General features: G+C 40.8%; 1 protein-coding gene across 2 annotated transcripts in view; it reads right to left on the reverse strand.

Annotated features, from left to right (window-relative positions):
* The window catches only part of KNG1 (kininogen 1), a 52,630-nt gene that overhangs the window by 32,834 nt on the left and 1,624 nt on the right, over positions 1–18,172 (reverse strand). Inside the window, exons 2-3 of one of the 2 annotated variants that reach the window (XM_061637417.1) lie at positions 11,809–11,919; positions 3,615–3,699 (exon numbers count right to left, since the gene is read on the reverse strand). In XM_061637417.1, the coding sequence (XP_061493401.1) occupies positions 3,615–3,699; positions 11,809–11,919 (196 nt within the window). The remainder of the gene's footprint in view (positions 1–3,614; positions 3,700–11,808; positions 11,920–18,172) is intronic. The other variant, XM_061637418.1, reaches the window with a different exon arrangement.

Here is an 18,172-nt window from a genome sequence, read left to right on the forward strand (position 1 = left end):
TGTTAATGGAGACTTAACGGATTCATGTGAAATACAAAAGGGTACAAGACAGGGATGTCCATTATCTCCCCTTTTATTTATTCTGGTTTTAGAAGTGCTGCTTAGAGATATAAGGCAAGATAAAAGGATTTCGGGATTAAAAATAAAAAAAGAAGAATATAAATTGAGAGCATTTGCTGATGATTTGATAATTGTACTAGAAAACCCTTTGGAAGGAATTCATATATTGATGGACAAATTAAAAGAATTTGGACCGTTAGCAGGATTTAAGATCAACAATCAAAAAACAAAGATGTTGGTGAAAAATTTAACTTTAAGGGAACAGAAAGAGTTAATGGACAAGACAGATTTTACAATAGAAAAAAAGTTGAAATATCTAGGCATCATCATGACAAATAAAAACTCAAAGCTGTTTCATAATAATTACGAAAAATTATGGACAGAGATTAAGAAAGACTTGCTAAGATGGGATAAACTACAACTGTCATTAATGGGTAGAATATCTGTGATAAAAATGAATGTATTACCGAGAATGATGTTTTTGTTTCAAACAATACCTGTAATATCCTCTGATTTACCTTTTAAACAATGGCAAAAAGATATTTCTAAATTTGTATGGCAAGGAAAAAAACCAAGAGTTAAATTTAAATTACTTCAAGACGCTAAAGAAAGAGGAGGACTGGGATTACCAAATTTGAGACTTTATTTTGCTGCCTGCTGTTTAGTCTGGATAAAGGAATGGATCTTATTGAGGAATAAAAGACTATTGGATTTGGAGGGCCACAATCTGAAGTGGGGATGGCATGGATATCTATGGTATGACAAAGTAAAAGTAAACGTAGACTTTAACAATCATTTTATAAGACGTTCTCTGTTGAAAATATGGAATAGATACAAACCAAGGTTTTATTCGAAAATACCATTATGTGTCTCAAGTCAAGAAGCGTTTTATAGAAGAGAAATGTCTGGAAAAGAGAAATGGTTAACTTATCAAGAACTATTAGAAAATGTACATGGAGAATACACAATGAAAGAGAGAGAACAATTGATAAAGGAAGGATATAGTTTTCATTGGTTTGCCTATTTACAATTGTTAGAAAGATATAAAATGGACAAGAAAATGTATGGGTTTGAAATAAGTAAATCTGATTTTGAAATAGGTTTGTATACAAATGATGAAAACATAATTGCAAAAATGTATAAACTTTTATTGAAAATGGATATGGAGGAAGAACAAGTAAAAGAGTGCATGGTAAAGTGGGCAAAAAATTTTGGTCATAACATACAAATGGATCAATGGGAAAATATGTGGAAAAAAGGCTTGAAATTTACATTATGTTATAATCTTAAAGAAAATTTTTATAAAATGATGTACCGTTGGTACATGACTCCAGAAAAGCTGTCAAAAATGTATAGTAATGTCTCTAATGTTTGTTGGAAATGTAAACAACAAGAAGGATCTTTTTATCATATGTGGTGGTCATGTAAAAAGGCGAAATTATTCTGGGCACAGATAGGTAGGAAGATGCAAAAAATTTTAAAGATAAATATTCAGTCAAAACCAGAATTTTTTTTACTGGGTTTTATGGATAAACAAATAGAAAAGAAATATGGAAGAATATTATTATATATGATTACGGCAGCAAGATTATTATATGCACAAAAGTGGAAAATGGAATCAATACCAACAATGGAAGAATGGCTACTGAAATTAATGGACTTAGTAGAAATGGATAAATTGACGTGTTTACTTAGAGAAAAATCGACAGATACATTCCTTAAGGATTGGAAGCCTCTCTTAGACTTTTTGTCGAAAGATCAAAATAAAATGATGATACTGGGATTTGATGATTAATTAAGACAGCTTATGGAGAAAAGGGATTCTGTATGTACATATTAAGGGACAGGTTTGATGTATATTATATACTTATAGCTGATCTGTGACAAATCGGAAGTCAACCATTTTATTTTTATTTTTTGTTGTAGTATTGTTATGTTTTTTCTTATTTTGTTTTGTTTGTTTTTTGGAAAAATTTGAATAAAAACTATATAAAAAAAAAAAAAGAAAATAAGATAAAAATGCAATCTAAAAACAAAATAAAACGCAGCATTAAAAAACCCAAGCTATAACAAAACCAACTGCAGACAAAAACAAGGAGCAGTTTTAAAAGCAGCAGATCACACAATAAGAGCACATTGGCAGTAGAGTAGCCTGCACAGCCCTGCAGCTTCCCTCACACATTCTTTCAATACATGGAAGGGGGCGGGTCTTCTGAATCCCCCTTATACAATTTACCTGTGTTTATCTACTGCAGTAATTCTCACAATGGACACCAGGGTGCACTACTGTGCAAAAAGGAAGGTCTTCTAGTGTGCCACAGTACCCACCTATGGACATGCAATACATCTCACCCACCATAGGAAGTATAGGAGCATAGCAAGCTGCCATATTGAGTCAGACCAATGGTCCATCTAGCTCACTATTGTCTACACTGACTGGCAGTGGGTCTTCATAATTTCAAGCAGGGTTCTTTCCCAGTCCTATGCGTTTTTGTTGTTTGGTTGGCAAACTGCATCACAATATTCAGTTAAGGGCAAGTTCTGAAGGATGGCTGTGTTTCGGTTCTCATATAGTTTTGGAAAGTGTGAATTTGATAGATTTGGCTTCAAATGCAAACTGAATTGGATTTTCTCCTCCATCTCTCATACTTAATAACTTTGGCAACTTGGGATAGAAGAAGCACAGGTGTATAGGAAGGTGCCTTATACTGAATCAAACCACTGGTCCATCTAGCTCAGTATTGTCTACACTGACTGGTAGCTGTTCTCCAAGGTTTCAGGCAGGGGTCTCTTTCCAAGCCCCACCTGAAGATCCCGGGGATTGGACCTGGGCCCTTCTATACCACTGAGCTACAGTCTCTTTGACTTTCCCTACATCAGGATTTGTTAAACTCCTGCTCAGTCCTGCAAGTCCGGCCTTCATTTCCTATCCTGTACTTCTGCTGTCCTGCATAACCTGGTTTCCTAGTTACCTCATAAAACCAGTCCATGCTGGGAAATATTCATGGAGACCATAGTCAGGCTTCCTTCTGTTTCATGGTAAGCACTGGTGGCATATGTGTCTCAAATATGCCCCCCATCACCCATATATTCTGGCAAAGCCAGCCAAACAATCATGGAGAAGTAGTTAGATCTGCCATAATGTGTGTGCATGACTAGTGTTTTCTTTATGGTATTAGAATGAGGAGTACTCTCTTGAGGCTTGATATACCAGCTAAGAATGCAGATGCTGCTGGTGGCAACTTATGTTCATATTGCCCAGTGGCATACATTTATTTTATTTTAAAATAGATACAGCTTCAGATGCCTGGATCTGGACCCTGTTTGCTAAAGATCTCTTGATGATCCATCTGACAGTTCCAGTTTTTTTCCCATGTGTACTGAATTAACACATCACAAAATCATGGCAAGACTGGTTGGTGCTTCCAAGCCAGCTTTTCCTGGGGAGGATTATTTTACATTTGCCAATATGGTCTATTCTTTTGTCCATTCCTACTGATGATTTTCCCATTCAGTCTGTCCACAATGAGTGCTATCTCAAAAATATTACATACCAGGGGTAATTTTGCATTTCTGTGAAACCGCAGAAAGTTTAGGATAGTCATCAATGTGAACATCAGCTGTACACTCTCCTGAGTCCTGGGGAGGGGGGGAGAGAGAGACAATAACTAGCTTTTATCTGCCTCATATAGAACTCTAGCTGGTAATTCCACTTCAAGGTAGTTAGATACATTAAAATATAACATGAAAAATCAATGCATTATGAGTAACGTACAAGCATGTTTACAAACATCCCATCTATATATTATCTAAGAGAACAATCTAAAGGGGGGGGGGAAGAGTGAGAGAATCTCGGGTGGAGGAACTGTCAGATCCTGAACTGTGGAACTGGCACTCTTACAAGTGCCACATAATACTCGTTCCGCAGTTGTAAGAAATTAATCTTTTAGGGTGGCAACACCTACAGTTTGGAACTCCCTGCCTATTGACATTAGGCAGGCGCCTTCACTATACTGTTTTTGGCACCTGCTTAAACATATTTTGTTTAAGCAAGCCTACGTAACTAGAGGTTACATGTGTTTTAATATGTTTTTAGCTTATTGTTGATTTTAATTAGTTTTTGAATGTGTTTAAATACCAGTTTTCACTTGCCTTTTTATTGATAATTGTAATGCTTGGGTTTTTTGTAAACTGCTTTGAAGTTTTATTACAATCAAATGGTATATAAAATTTTGTTAAATAAAATAAATAAATCCCAAGACCTGTTGGACCCACACCAGGAGGGCAGAAGGTAGTGGTGGATGTTTCTCATGCGGATGTGTCTTGTCTTTTTTGGACTGATGGGGGTTTTGTTCATTTTTGTTTTAGAGTGTGAACACACTAGACACCAGAGCAAAGCTTTTCCATTAGCCACACCTGGAGGGGGAAAAGGTTGATCTGCCGATCAGTTGCGAAATCTGTTTGAAGCTGATTTTAAAAAAAAAAAAAAAAACACTCTCGAGCTGCTCCCACCTGGTTTTATAGTAAAAAAAAGGGTGGGGTTTGACTAGCATTGTGTGCCCCCATTTTCAGAAGAGAAGAGAGGTGGGGACGCACTGGAACCAGCAGAACAGTGAGTGTGTTTCTACCCATAGATTTCCTCCCCTGATCTACTCTGAATGCCCCCCCCATTTGCCATTACTATCGTTGGGGCAGTAATAGCAGTGTGGCAAGTGCAGCTGAGGTTTCTGTGCCTGCAATGAAAATGTTTGCAACCTCCTCCTTTACCTGCAGACTTCCCTCTCTATGGGCAGAAAGGGAGACTTGCTCTATCATATTTCTCCGGGGACACTGTTCCAGAGACCATAAGTTTACTCACTTAGAGTGAAGAAGACAGATGTAATATTAAAATATTGCTCACAGTGAGTCCCTGAGTATCGCCCCCTTCCTGCTTTCACAACTGAAAGATGGATGCACATACTGGAAAATTTGAATGTTGGCTTATCTTCTCCATAACCCCCTACTTCAGATGATCTGGACACCTTTTTTATTTTTAAAAATGGTTGGAGGGGACATTTCTGGGTTGACATCACAGGTGGCCAAACAATCAGTGACATCAACAGCCAGCTTCTGCTTCAAACTTGCAAATCCTGTTTTTGGTTTTTTCCTCCAGAGTGTGGCTGTAGAATATTTAGGCTAACTTGAATGCTATCAAGGTACTTCTTGGGCTTCACTATTTTAAAAAGGCCCTGCTTATCTGGACTTGAAGAGAATGGGCTCACTCACACGGGAGCTAAACTTCACAGTAAAGACCCAGCTTTTGCCATTGCGATAGATTTACAAGGTTCACACTTTCTATCTTCAAATCTGCTGTTTTCTTTTCACACAAGTAGGCATTCCTATGGAAAGGTTTAGTATCACTGTTTCCTTGTGGCCCCGCCCCTAATTTTACATGTTTACTCCCTCCAGAGTATAGATATTGTTAATGGAGAAGGGGAGGTTTTTTTGTCAGTTTCATTGTTTCTTGTCAATAGCACGCCTATCCAGGCTGAAGCCAGGAGAGCATGGGGGTGCAATTGACACAAAAATGTACGGAACTGAATAGAGGGGGGAGTGAGTGAAAGGCAAAGTAGGCAGCAGCTGCCAGCTTTTCCAGGCAGCAGAAAGAGAGGGAGCTGGTGATGGGGCATAAGAGAACCTGCCCACTAAAAAAAATCAAGGCAAAAAGCCTACATGGAGGAGCGCAGCAAAGCTGAGATGGTTTTTCCTTTCCTTTTCTCATTATAATTGGATTGGGTTGATACGGGAAAACTGTGTGATAGCTGCTGATTGCCTGCAACGTCATGTGAACCATGTAAATTAAACAGGGATGCAAATAGCACCAATCTCACAGTAAGTCGCCGTGTGAACGAGCCCAATGTCTTTTTCTGGATATCCCTCCCCATTCTCTGAGTTCTGAAGGGGATGCTTCATCATTTGCCCAAATTAAAATAGTGAGAAGATGGGACAGAATAGAGCCTTTGGTATCATTGCACCCACACCATGGAACAAGCCTGCGAAGGAGATCCACCCAGCTACACTCTTCATCTCATTCTGCTGGCAAGTAAAAACATTTATTTTTAAAAGCATGGCTGGCAGATGTGTGGAGGTTCCACTGACAGATCCTGAAGTTACCTGCAAGTGCTACTGTTTCACTATGTCTCCTGTTGTTTTTAAGAATGGGCAGATCAGTCTTATTTCCGTCCATGTCAGTTTTGCACCTGTTCATTCATAAATCCATCTCATTCCAATTTGGCTTTAATCTGTGACTTGTGTACATTTTTAAAAACTGTATGTAAGTGCTTATTTTACCTCAGTGCATGATTTTCAAATAATATTTTATAGTAAAAATACACATTTTAATGCTTTTTGGTACATTATGTGACCCCAGAACTGCACCACAGATTTTGGAGAAGTGCAAAATTCAGAGAAATACTGAGCTTTGGGAGGAAGGGTGGGATAGAAACTTAGAATAGAAACACACTCACTGTTCTGCTAGTTCTAGTGCTTGAAAATGGGGGCACACAAGACTAGTCAAACTTCACCCCTTTTTACTGTTACACCTGGTGGGATCAGCTTCAGTGCATCTTTCTTTTAAAAAAATCAGCTTCACACAGATTTCTCAACTGATTGGCATATCAACCCGTTGCCCCTCCAGGGGTGGCCAATGGAAATGCTTTTCTGTAGGCGGCTAGGGTGCTCACAGTCTTAGGCTTGAATCCCATGTAGTGCTCAGCAACTGTTCCACCAGCACAAGGATATCCACTTGTGCAACTGAACTTTCCCCCTCTCCTTTCCTCGCACACACCACGTGTCCTTCCGAAATCTGCTCTGAGGGGTTGGGGAAAACTAGGGGGTACACGGGGGGAGGAGAGGGGGAGAAATTCTGTTGTACACATGGATTTTCATGTGTTCCATGCATTGATGGAACACATTAGTTGGATACCACCCTTACAAAATAAATAAAAATCCAAAGGATAATTGTGTTTCAATCTGTGTATACAAATTAGGTCAGTTTGTTTGGAAACATGGACTGAATGAAACTCTTCTCCATCCCAACTTGCCATTGACTTGTAATTAATATTTTTTGAGTATTTGATTGGCTTTCTATTTTATTGTTGTTTCAGGATGTGTTTGAAAAGTAAGTACATCACCTCAGGCACCTCCAGGCACAGTGTGCGCAAATGGAAGATATATAACATAAATAAATTGTCTTTGATATTTTGAGATGATCTAGCCAAGCACTTGTTTTGAAACTGTAATTTGGTAGTGCCGTCATACAGAATGAATCCAAGCAGGACAAACAGACAGTCTGAGGTGATATCCTCTGATTTGTTTACTAAAAAGAATTAATCTAACGTTGAAAGTTAGTCGAAAGCAAGTGACTGAAGAAAATTTATCATATAATGGATCGTTGCTGGAAATGTGGTTTAGGACGATGATATTTTATCCATTGTTGGTGGCTTTGTAAAAAAATAAAAAGTTGTTTATTGGAGAGCTGCTTAAATATAATTCATGAATGGCAGAGTACTCAAAGCACTGATAATCTTGCTTAGTTATTTGAAAAACTGTGTGGACAAGTCTGACAAGGAGCTAATAGTAAATTTATTGATCTCTGTAAAGATGGAATTAGCATGGAAATGAAAGTCTCTGGATTTGCCAGCAGTAAATATTTCAGCAGTAGCTCCCCAATCTAGCAGTTTGCAGGGTTTTTATTTTTGTTCATGTGGATCAGCTGTTTCATGTGCACAAACCCTTACCTCCATAAGCAGCTTCTCAGAGGCATCTGGTTGGCTCTGGTGAGAACAGGATGCTTGCACCCTTGCTGGATGCTGCTGTTACATGTCTAACAACATTAAACACCCTTGCTATATTGTTTTAGACATCTGCTGAAAACATATAATTTGTTTTAAAACATTTACTGATTTTTTATTTGCATTTTATTAATGATTATCTTATGCATACTTGTTTTTTTAAAATATGTTTGCTGATTTTAGCTATGTGTTATTGATAATTTTCTTGTGTACACTGTAGTGTTTCAGTGTTATATGTTGTAATATATGATGGTATAGGTTTGTATTAGGAGAATTATGGTAAGTAGATAGTGAAGGGAGGGGTGTGAGTGAGTTGGGATGTTTGTGAATGCTGTGTGTTGATTGGCTGAGAGAATGGGGGAACGGTGGTTTTTATTTGGGGTGGATGACAGTTGACTGTTAGATAGGGCTTGGCTGAAGAGGGGTGGAAGCCTGGTTAGTAGTAGGGATGGGATCCTTTGGCCAGTGCTGGATCAATAGCATTCCATCGACCTAATAGGCTGGTATTAATTTGAGTTTGCCCTGTGTCCACAAGCCAATGCTTTTACGATCTGTTTTTTCCCCCTCGGAAAAAATATTGATAATAATATTGATATTTTGAAAGGAAATATAGATATTTCGAAAGGGAATGTCAATAAATAAAGGAAATATTGATATTCAAGGAAAGGAAATATTTCTGAAAATAGCTGTGGAAAATCACTACATAAAATTCCGATCCGCAATAATAGCAAATAAGAAAATTAATGGAAAATTCAGTACCAAATTTGAATTCGGCAGAATTCTAGCACATCCCTAGTTAGTGTCAGGATGTATGGTTGGGATTCTGATGTTTCTGAGAATGAGCTAGGAGAGGGGGGCAGTTGGGCTGAGTCGTCTGGAAGGGAGGAGGAGGCTTCCCAGATAGAGGGGAAAAACCTTGAACAGGCAACAGACTCGTTTCTCACGCACTCCCTTCCTAGGAATGTGAAGCAGTTACAGACAGAGGGGGAGGAGGAGGGAGACCAAGGCCCTTCGGCTGCAGAGAAGGGTAGAGAGAAATCGCCTGAAGTGTCGGGCCAACCCCCCCCACTCCCTACCATCCTTTCTGAATCAGAAGGGGAGGAGGCAGCCGCCCCCCGATGGCCCGGCACCCGAAGACAGTTAAAAAGGCGCCAAAGAAAAGAGGAGGGAAGGGGCGTAGATGTGGGCAATTTGAGGTGGAGCGAGAGAATTCGCGCCCGAAAGCCCCCTTGATAAGGGACAGGGAATGTTGGATACTCTGTTCTATCAACTCTCTTCCATGTCGCGGGTTTTGGTTCATGTTAAGAGTTCATGAGGCGGAGAAGCCTATGTCTGGAAATTACTCTAATAAAAACTGATTTGCTTTCATCAAGTGATTCTGTTCTTGAGTCCCAACCCGGGCACGACAGTTAGTAGTGGATAGAGAGGCAGGGTTTACTGATAATATTTGTGAAACTAAATGAGTCTAACTTCTAAAAACTGAAGAACATTATTCTGTAAACTCATGCTTGAGAACCAGAATTTAAAGTATTCTTGTTTATATTATTCTCTATTGTTAAATGGATTAAAAACACTCCTGGTTCTTGGCTGGCTATCGCAAGGAGCATATTGGCTGGCATAAGATAAATGAGGAGAGACTGAAAGAACTGGGCATGTTTAGCCTTGAGAAGAGAAGATTGACGGGAGATAGGATAGCACTCTTCAAGTACTTGAAAAGTTTCCACTGAGAGGAGGTCTGGGATCTCTTCTCGATCATCCCAGAGCTCAGGACATGGAATAATGGGCTCAAGTTACAGGGAGCCAGATTTCACCTGAACATCAGGAAAAACTTCATAACTGTTAGAGTGGTACAGCAATGGAACCAGTGACCTAGGGAGGTGGTGGGCTCTCCAACACTGGAGGCCTTCAAGAGGCAGCTGGACAGCCACCTATCAGGTATGTTTTAATTTTGATTCCTGTATTGAGCAGTGGGTTGGACTCGATGGCCTTATAGGCCCCTTCCAACTCTACAATTCTATGCTTCTATTATTCTAAATAAAGGTTGAAACAGTATCTATGGTAGCAGCAGAGTTACCCTAGAGAGAGTAACAGGTTAAGGGAGCAGCCCGTAGCTGTGGACTTTGAAGGGCGAAAAGATCCACAGAGGGGTTGAGGCTTTTCTGGAACTTGGACAGTAATTAGAGACATTGCTTAGCTAGTGTGTGTGTGTGTGTAAAACATATATTTTCTTGCTAAAGGCAGAAGGATAGCAGTGGGGTACTGTAAATCTTTCTGAATAAACACATGAACCTGTGTGAGGAAGGCTGGTGCTGTGTACTGTTCCATATGGGCCAGATGGTAGTCACACCTTGAGATTTCTATTTCTTAGTTTCAAAACAATGTAACCCACTGTTCTATTTATAACACCCACACACACATATACAAAGTGACATGTAAAGGGACAAAACATAAAATACAACAATAAATGAAAATCCAATACTACTAAAACTGAAAATAGCATAAAATAGTGGACATAACAGCTAATTCAGTGGGTAAAAGGGATACAACATCAGATAAAATAGCACTCACAAGAATCACATCAGAATTACTCTTTGTTAAAAACTCCAGGAAATGAAAATGTCTTTACCTGGTGCCCCTAACTCAAGCTGGAAGCAACAAAGGTGCTAGGTGGACACTTCCATCCTTATATTGACCATTGACCATTGTCAGATCATTAGTCCATCTAGCTCAGTATTGTCTACAATGACAGGTAGCGGCTTTCCATGATTTCAGGCCGGGGACATTCCTAATCCTACCTGGAGATGCCAGGGATTGAACATGGGACCTTCTGCATGCAAAGCAGTTGCTCTCCCACTGAGTTACAGCCTTTTGCCACTGAAAGACAGTGGTCATTATCATCTCTTCTTTTAAAGCCGTCCAAGCTGGTGGCCATTATAAGAACATAAGAAGAGCCTGCTGGATCAGGCCAGTGGCCCATCTAGTCCAGCATCCTGTTCTCACAGTGGCCAACCAGGTGCCTGGGGGAAGCCCGCAAGCAGGACCCGAGTGCAAGAACACTCTCCCCTCCTGAGGCTTCCGGCAACTGGTTTTCAGAAGCATGCTGCCTCTGACTAGGGTGGCACAGCACAGCCATCATGGCTAGTAGCCATTGATAGCCCTGTCCTCCATGAATTTGTCTAATCTTCTTAATCTTCATCTCTGAAGGTGAGGGCATCCATAGCAGGGCTTCAATCAGAGACTTTGAAACCTGAGCAGCTTCGTCTGGTAGTAGGCAATCCTTCGGATGCTAGTGTGGATCCACAGAGTTGTATATACATGCAAATTATCATTATTATTTATTTTTTATTAGTCAATTTTTTCTTCAAAAAGGTGAACGCAAAGTAACTTACAAAAACAAACATTAAAAAGAAGGGTAAAAACAACAAAAATGCTCACCAGTTATATATATAAAAGAGCAGATCCCATCTCACTAGAAGACACAGAAAATTATGATCCAGATGTCTGGGTGAATAAGAATGTTTTTGTCTTGTGCCTAAAAGCAGATAGTGTTGTGCCAGGAATGTCTCCCTGGGGAGAATTTCCCAAATGGTCATATGCACTATAACTTGCATATTTATGCAGCCCACAGAGCTTTATGTTTGGTACTCCCTTGCTAAGGACATCAATGTGCCCTGTGCCCTGGCACACAGTTTTTACATGTTCCATTTTGATCATTTTCATGTGGCCGACCCACCAGCTCATCTGCCACAGCTGGAGACAGGCCTGTTTTTGCCCTTTTCTGAGGCATCTTTGTGACAATGGCATCTGGTTGCTCCATGTCAGTGGTGCTATGGAATCCACTCTGGGTTTTAGTCCAAACTTTCAAGGAGCTGTCCTAATTATACATGCATGTTGAAGAGAAAATATAGATACTTACTCCCTCTGAGGATAGTATGAACTTGCATTTTTGCCAGGGAGTATCTTCTCCGACAGCACAAATGCTTTCCCTTAGCTGATATTTCACAATGAAATTTTTGCCGGGACCTGCCTGGAGAAAACATTTATGTATGTTCATTATTTCTATAGCGAGTGAGGGAGATGGTTTTCAAAGTGATTTCGTAATGGTGGTGGCTGGTAATATTTTGACTTGGTAGGGATACAGTTTTTAACCTGTTTTCATCACAGTAGGACTTGTACAGCACTTATTTAGGAAAGTGTATCATTACACATAGAATCATAGAATCATAGACTAGTAGAGTTGGAAGGGGCCTATAAGGCTCAATGCAAGAATCCAAATCAAAGCATTCCCGTGTCCTGCACTCTGGAACGATCGAGAAGAGATGTGCAGAGTGCCACTGTCTCCTCACTGAAAATATATAAATTCTTTGCACACCTATGTACAATGGAAAAACTTCCATCTAAGTGGGCCAAGTATGGTTTTCAGACTTGATTGACTCCACACCTCTTATTTAGACATTAAGCCATGCCACTTGAAATAAGTTTGTGAATCCATGTATTGATTACATTCTGGCAGTTTTCCCAAAAGACTATGGTAGACAATATGCTTCTATTTTACGTAATAAACAATCATAGATAAATCAACATTAGTACACCTGAATATCCAAATATGGAGCTGTATAGTGAGATAAATAGCTAAATCAGCCTTCTCTTACATGGCATCCTTCAGATGTCTTTGACTACTCATCACATCATCCCAGAATGTTGGCCGTGCTAACTGAGACTCCCATCTCCCACCAGCCCTTTAGCCACCACTGCCTTCATAGCATTTACTTACTTAATTTGCATGGATGTTGTGTCAAAGGTAGTGGGGCAAGGTATGTGTTTGAAACAGAGCTTGGAAAAGTTACTTTTTTGAACTACAACTCCCATCAGCCCAATCCAGTGGCCATGCTGGCTGGGGCTGATGGGAGTTGTAGTTCAAAAAAGTAACTTTTCCAAGCTCTGGTTTGAAATTTGGTTTATAAATCTTTCTAAATAAAATAAAACCAACAATTTAAAATGAATCATTAAACCCCTTTAAAATGTGCATTAAAAGAGCAGTAAGATGCAGCAGTTCGTAAAAATTAATGAAAGGCTGATCAATATATAAAAAAAGAATGTCCCTCTACATAAGGACTGTGCCAGAGGACTAAGCCATAGAAAGTATTAATAGAGAGAAGCGCCTCTGAATATATGCAGAATGCCTTTCCCTAGCTACCACGTAGCAGAAATGGCTCCAGGTTTGAAGGAGTTGTCAGAAAAGCAGGCCCGGTGGGCCTCCTTTTCAATCAATGGGCTTATCTGCTGGGGGTGGCAACAGTGCTGTGATCCATGCCGGTTGACTGGGAGCCATTATTTACATTCCTCGCAATGCCCTGTGAGATGCTATGTGGGAAAATGAAACAGCGAGCAGCTCCCAAAGCCAGCCACCTGGCACAGGAGGCCCCTGGCAGGTTTCAGTGGCGGGCCCTGCTCTTCGCCCAGTCTGCTCCAGAGAGTCCCTCAACTGGGGATGGAGGGAGAAATTCAATTCAGTCACATTTCAAGCCAAATCTATCAAATTCACACTTTCCTAAATAATATGAGAACGGAAACACAGCCATCCTTTGACATTTGCATGTTTCTGAATTTTGCGATGCAGTTCTCCGACCAAAGAACGTTTACAAAAATTCATATAGTAGGGAAAAGTGTGCATGAAAATCAGTATATTCATGCAAATAACATGCATTATGTAAGGAGAAATTGCTTGCAAAAGTGAGTACCTTAGTGAAAACTACACACAAAAAAGCATTTATTATGAGAAATGTGCCCTAAAATGCTGAAGAATTTTCATGAAGATCCCCCCCTAAAATCACAAATCGCTGCAGCAATGTACAGAACCGAATTTAAGATTGGAAAAAAGATAAATGGAGAGAAACGAAATTGACCGCTTCCTACATCCTTACCCTCAACCCTCTGCAGCCGATTTTGAGGGTGCAGGGGACTGGAGGCGGAAGTTCTGTTGCACAAGCGGAAGTCTGATGTGTGAGTGGAGCGGCAGCACTGGATGCAACCCAAAGCAATGAACTCCACTGAAGTCATTTATGCCAGATTATGAAAGATTAACACAGAAGCAACTGTAACTGGGGCCAAATTTCTATGCTATGAAACAGCCCTTTCAGCTTAACAGCCTGTGAAACGTTTTCCACAAACCGCAAAGCAGACCAAACATCTTAGTGAATAAAAGGCAACTGATGGAATATTTAACCACTGTAAATAAAAGCACGTCTCCAGCTGGGGTGTCATGTACTGTTCAAGTGTTCAATAGTGTTTTAATGTATTTTAAGGTCTGTTTTTATGATGTTTTAAAGTGTTTTTACTGCTTTTGTTTGCCGCCCTGGGCTCCTGCTGGGAGGAAAGGCGGGATATAAATTAAATAATAAATAAATTTTTAAAAATGGAAGACTTGTTCCAAGTTCTGCTGTGGTTCTGATGCCCAGTGTTACCCAATTCATTTCTGTGAGCCAGTGATGTAAACTGCATTGATAATGGGCACCTTTGATATAGCCACGTGCCATTTTCTTCCACAATGAGTATCACTCACTGTGCATGAAACCAGAGTGACTTCAGCCTCTCAGTGAGCCTTTATGCGTAATTAGCTCATCAGTAATAGAGGGGTTTGAACAATCCATTTAAGTCATGCAAGCATGACTGCAAAGTCTGTGTTCAGAAATAAATCAAGGCTACAAATAGATTTAAGAAGACTGACCCAAGTCTCTTCTATGCTAGCATCTATGTCAACTCAAAAACTCAGATCAATTTCAGTCTTACGGCAGAGATGAAGTTCATGTAAATTTATGCTGAGGCAAAATTAAGCTGGAAGCAGCTACATTGGCATGCCATTCAGGGGTGCAACAAAACAGTGGGATTGGGGCCCCTCTCACAATACTAGACAACTTGGGATCATTGAGTGAAACCGATTTGCCATAGTTTGGGCTGACAATAAGAAGTAATCTTCACACAGTGCTTTGTAGAATTCAGTATCACAGGATGTTGTTATGATTTCTAGTCAAAATTACTTACTTAGGCTGCAATCCAGTATATACTTACCTGGGAGTAAATCCCATTGAACCCAATGGAGTTTACTTCTGACTAGACATGTATTGGATGGCAGCCTCACTTACTTACTTACTTACTGTATTAATAGAAGGCTACCCAATAGCACGCTCCTGGGCAGCTCATAACATAAAATACAATTACAAATACAGTATCATTGCAGTGTGACAATGCTGAGCAGAGAAAAAGATAAAAGCCAATAAATACTCAGTACATAAAAATAGTGGGAGAGTGGTCAGCAAGCCTGTCCCATCAGTCAGGGATCAGGGCTAGTGCAATGGGATTTCCTCCCTCTCCTCCCTCTGGACACCCCCTGCACCATCCCCAAATCTGTTCTGGAGGGTCAGGGAACCCCCAGAACAGATCTAGGGGGTGAGTGGGGGGAGGAAAGGGAGAGAATGTTCTGCTATGCAATGAGAAATCCTTGCACTGACGGTACTCCTTACGACTGCTTTGAATACAATCCAGAACACTAGAATCACAGATTTTTAAAAAAAGCCTAGAGAGCAAGTGTAGTGTAGTGGTTAAGGTGTTGGACTACGACCTGGGAGACCAGGATTCGAATCCCCATACAGCCATGAAGCTCACTGGGTGTCCTTGGGCCAGCCTCAGAGGGAGGCAATGGTAAACCCCCTCTGAATACTGCTTACCATGAAAACCCTATTCATAGGGTCACCATAAGTCGGGATCGACTTGAAGGCAGTCCATTTCCATTTCAGGGGAGAATAACATAAGACAGTGTATCTGGCTTCAAAATGATCCTACGATGGTGCCAAGCAGGTAATCCTGCCTCTCTGGGAAGGACAGTCTGCAATCAAGGTGCCACCATCGAGGAGCCCCTCTCAGCCACCTGCCTCCCATCAGTTGGGGAGGGCCTGCAGAGAAGGCTCTTTGCAGAGGATGGTTCAGGGAAGTATATGTGGGAGAAGCGGAGATTGATGAGGAAGGAAGGGTTAATTTCACACGAACAATTGCAGAATGGAAGGACTCATTTCGCAATGGTGGGTTAGTTATTGCAAAAGAGATAAGAAAAATGTTTGATCCTGAAAGTGATCCCTGATTGAGTAAAGTTGCCCATATATATTTTTAAACCCTTTTTTCAAGATGTTTTAAAAGCGTTTCTAAAAAAACGTTTTTAAAGTTGTTTTGTTTTGGTGTATTTTAGCATCTGTTTTTATGATGTTTTGATGTGTTTTTAGCACTTCTGTTTGCTGTCCTGGGCTCCTGCTGGGAGGAAGGGCGGGATAGTTTCAGTTGGTGCAGCTTGAGGACATTGACAAGGTGCTTGGACAGGTTCATGCAACCACTTCTGTGCTGGATCCTTGCCCTTCTTGGCTAATAAAAGCTAGCAGGAATGGAACAGCCGGCTGGGCCAGGGAAGTGATTAATGCCTCTCTGCGAGAGGGGGTGGTCCCTGGCTGCCTGAAAGAGGCAGTAGTGAGACCACTCCTGAAGAGGCCCTCCCTGGACCCAGAAAATCTTAATAACTATAGGCCAGTAGCAAATGTTCCATTCCTGGTAACCTCCAAATTAGATTACTGCAATGCAATACTACGTGGGGCTGCCTTTGAAGACGGTTCGGAAACTGCAGCTTGTGCAAAATGCAGCGGCCACATTGGTAACAGGGACCAGACGGTCCGAACATATAAAAGCGATTCTGGCCTGCTTGCGTTGGCTGCCTGTATGTTTCCGAGCTCGATTCAAGGTGCTGGTTTTGACCTATAAAGCCTTACACGGGTTGGGACCACAATACCTGATGGAACGCCTCTACCGATATGAACCCATCCGTACACTACGTTCAAGATCAAAGGCCCTCCTCCGGGTGCCTACTCCAAGGGAAGCTTGGAAGGTGGCAACAAGGGAGAGGGCCTTCTCAGTGGTGGCCCCCAAATTATGGAATGATCTTCTTGACGAGGTGCGCCTGGCGCCAACACTGTTATCTTTTTGGTGCCAGGTCAAGACTTTCCTCTTCTCCCAGGCATTTTAGCATGTGTTTTTATATTGTTTTTATATTGTTTTGAATTTTAAAATTGTGTTTTAAATTGTTTTTTAAAATATGTTTTTAAATTGTGTATTTGTTTTAATGTTTTTGATTGCTGTAAACCGCCCAGAGAGCTTCGGCTATGGGGCGGTATACAAGTGCAATAAATAAATAAATAATAAATCAAATAATAACTAACTAACTAATATCTCCTGTGGTGGCTTTGTTTAAATACAGTTTTATTCATTCATTCATTGCCCATATGATTAGAACAGGAAACATTGTCCTCGCTTTAAGTGGCTTCATTTCCCCTGTTGTAGTGAGTGGCCTACATAGCACTAGCCCTCTTGAGGTGTTGCCATAAAGTGTTTAAAAAACACCTCAGGGAAGGCAGTGGGAACGAGAGTGCGAGCGCTAATCTCCCTCCTTGACAGTCCCGACTTGCCCTCTGACTTGTGCTCGGTGAATGTTTGAAGCAGAGAGTGTGCGAGTATTTGAGGAGGCTCCTCGCTTCAGTCACCCTCTATAAATTGAGGGTGGCAAGAATGAAAGGGGCGGAGCTGGCATGCTCATCCCTGCTGCCCCCTCTGGTGTTTTCTTAACCTTTTATAGCAGGTGGCTCTCCAGATGTTGCTGAACTACAACTCCCATCATCCCTGGTCATTGGCCATTGGCCATGCTAGCTGTGGCGGATGGAAGTTGGAGTTCAGCAACATCTGGAGGGGCAAAGGTTCCCCAGTCCTTTTTTATAATAATGTCTGATGAGGGCTGTTATAATGTCAGCACATCTGGTATGTGATCCCTGATTAACAAGGACCACTTGTGGAAGAAAAAAGTAAATATGAAAGGGAAATGGCCACTCAAACAGCAGCAGAGATAGGGAAATGGGGGGAGGGCAGAAATTACCTATAAACAGCTGTGAATAACTACAAGAAAAAGCAGGAATGAGAAGTTTTTCAGGGAGGATTCATCTCCCCCCAGTCAGGACTCATGAGGAAATGATTGGACCTGGAGAACGCTGGGCTCATCAACACTAATAATTGCTAGTTTAGATAGCTTTCTAAACCAACCTTTTATTATTATTATTATTATTATTATTATTATTATTATATCCCACCCTTCCTCCCAACAGCAGCCCAGACCCCTAGGGCGACTACACTATTTCAAGGAGGAGAGTAGGTTTATCAATGGCCATTAGATGGTGGCCCCATGTCAGTGGGGAGTT

The sequence above is a fragment of the Rhineura floridana genome, chromosome 7, assembly GCF_030035675.1.
Source record: "Rhineura floridana isolate rRhiFlo1 chromosome 7, rRhiFlo1.hap2, whole genome shotgun sequence".
NCBI classification, from domain to species: domain Eukaryota; kingdom Metazoa; phylum Chordata; class Lepidosauria; order Squamata; family Rhineuridae; genus Rhineura; species Rhineura floridana.